This window comes from Mus caroli, chromosome 3 (genome assembly GCF_900094665.2).
Source record: "Mus caroli chromosome 3, CAROLI_EIJ_v1.1, whole genome shotgun sequence".
NCBI lineage: Eukaryota > Metazoa > Chordata > Mammalia > Rodentia > Muridae > Mus > Mus caroli.
The window spans coordinates 25,797,730-25,799,842 of NC_034572.1; the positions used below are offsets into that span (position 1 = coordinate 25,797,730).

General features: G+C 43.2%; 1 protein-coding gene across 1 annotated transcript in view; it reads left to right on the plus strand.

Annotated features, from left to right (window-relative positions):
- The window catches only part of Samd7 (sterile alpha motif domain containing 7), a 15,374-nt gene that overhangs the window by 1,684 nt on the left and 11,577 nt on the right, over window positions 1-2,113 (plus strand). The window contains exon 2 of the mRNA XM_021158024.1: window positions 1,209-1,379. Within this exon, the coding sequence (XP_021013683.1) occupies window positions 1,209-1,379 (171 nt within the window). The remainder of the gene's footprint in view (window positions 1-1,208; window positions 1,380-2,113) is intronic.

Sequence of the window (2,113 nt, forward strand, 5' to 3'; positions counted from 1 at the left end):
CTGTGTGCATCATATGCAGGTGCCCTCTGTGTGCATCATATGCAGGTGCCCTCTGTGTGCATCATATGCAGGTGTCCTCTGTGTGCATATGCAGGGTGCCCTCTGTGTGCATCATATGCAGGGTGCCCTCTGTGTGCATCATATGCAGGGTGCCCTCTGTGTGCATCATATGCAGGTGTCCTCCAGCGTCTGCTCCTCATCTTAAAACGAGAACAAATCCTATCAGATTAAGGTTCTATCTTAACTAAATCTATAATATCTGAATTCCTGGGATGCTTGTCAAAAAATTCTTTCAGAGCAGTGAAAGTATTTTGGCTGCACATTCTGGCAATATTCTACCTTCCCTTCTTTAGAATACTTTGACATTCTACAGAGAAAATGAACTGCACTAATTGTCCTTGTTCATGGAATTTAAACAACAAATCAGAAAGACTGTTGTAATTTGCAAAACAAACAACTTGCCCAGAGGTGGCCAAGCATTTATCCTAGATGGCAAATGCCACCAAAGAATCATTAAATAAGGACAGAGGATCACTAAATAAGACCAGAATGTGTGGTCAGAGCATAATGCCCATTGTAAATGTTCTGACCATGACTCACTGACGTGAGTGGGTCTTTCCCCCAGATAGCCCTAAGCTATCTTGCTTGCCGGGCCCTCTCCTCCTAATCTTTCTCACCATATCTCTGTATAACCAGTGAGGCTTCAATTGTATTATTTCTTTTGCTCTTTAGTTTCAATGGAATCCCAAGTGACTATTAAAAAACCCAGCACATAAGTGAATTAGTTACTTTTGTGTTGCTGTATATACTTTATACACACAATACCTTAAGTGTATTGTGGCCAACACCTTAATGGGGGCAGATTAGTGTCAGCCCACACTTCCAGATGATCTGTCCATCTGGGCAGGGAAAGTGAGCTACAGCAGAACAATTCCTGTCATCCTGGGCCAGGAAAGGCCAGATGCTGGTCTTCAGCTCGCTGTCTTATTCGACTTCATCGGATTCTCATGGGATCCCAGCCACATTTTCAGCCCTTGGTAACGCTCTTGAAATGCCCTCATGAACACGTCACGAAGCATGCCTCAGTCTTCTAGATGATCCTAAATGAAGTTAACAGTGAACTTTGATTATCACACTAAGCAATAGAAACTCCCTAAAATTACATCCATTTTCTACCTATTTTATGTCTTTTTTTTTTCCTCTCCTAGAGATGTCTTGTCTTCCAGTATAGCTCCAACTGACCCAAGCCAGTTTTGTGTTCCTTCCCAGTTTGGATCCTCTGGTCTCCCAAATGCAAATATGCCAAACCCGCTATCCAGTCACTTCTACTCAGGTATGAGCAATGAGCACTTGACCCAGGCTGTGGATCCCTGTGAACAGTGCCTGTGTCACAGGGACTGGAGAAGCGGATGGGAGTTAAGCCTGTGCACTTTGCACAGTTGGTTTCCTGATTGAGCTTCTGGTGCTACCAATGTGCAAGTCTCCCAGGCACCAATGTAATCATGAGTGAGGGAAGACTGGCAATGTGTAAAGAGCTGAGGGGCTTCAAAGAGACTTGATCTGAGAGTTAACTTTTTGGGGCAGTTCATGACTGGGGATGAGGGCATAGCGCAGCTCTGCAGCAGAGCACCTGATTAGCATCCGTGAGGACCTGGATTCAATTCTCAGTGCCCCAAACCAACAAGTAACATGTGGTCTCATATGCCATAGTGAGAATTTGGCTTTTATTCTGATTTCACTCCGGAGATGTCTATTACAGAAATATGATTTTAACAGGCCCTTGCCTTCCCCTTTCTAGAATAACAGGAAAATGGCACCAGTCATGAGACTGACAATTAAAAACAAAAAACGAAATGTTATCTGCTGTTGATCTAGTGGTGTTTATCGGGTTCTCACCAAACTGTCTGAGATTCTTAGCAGCGATGACATGGGGCCCTTTCCCACATTCCACTCCAGCCTAAGGGGTTCTGCAGACTCAGTTTTGAATTCTTTTATTATTTTCTTTTTTTTTATTATTATTTTTATTTTTAATATTTTTTATTACATATTTTCCTCAATTACATTTCCAATGCTATCCCAAAAGTCCCCCATACCGCCCCCCACTTCCCTACCC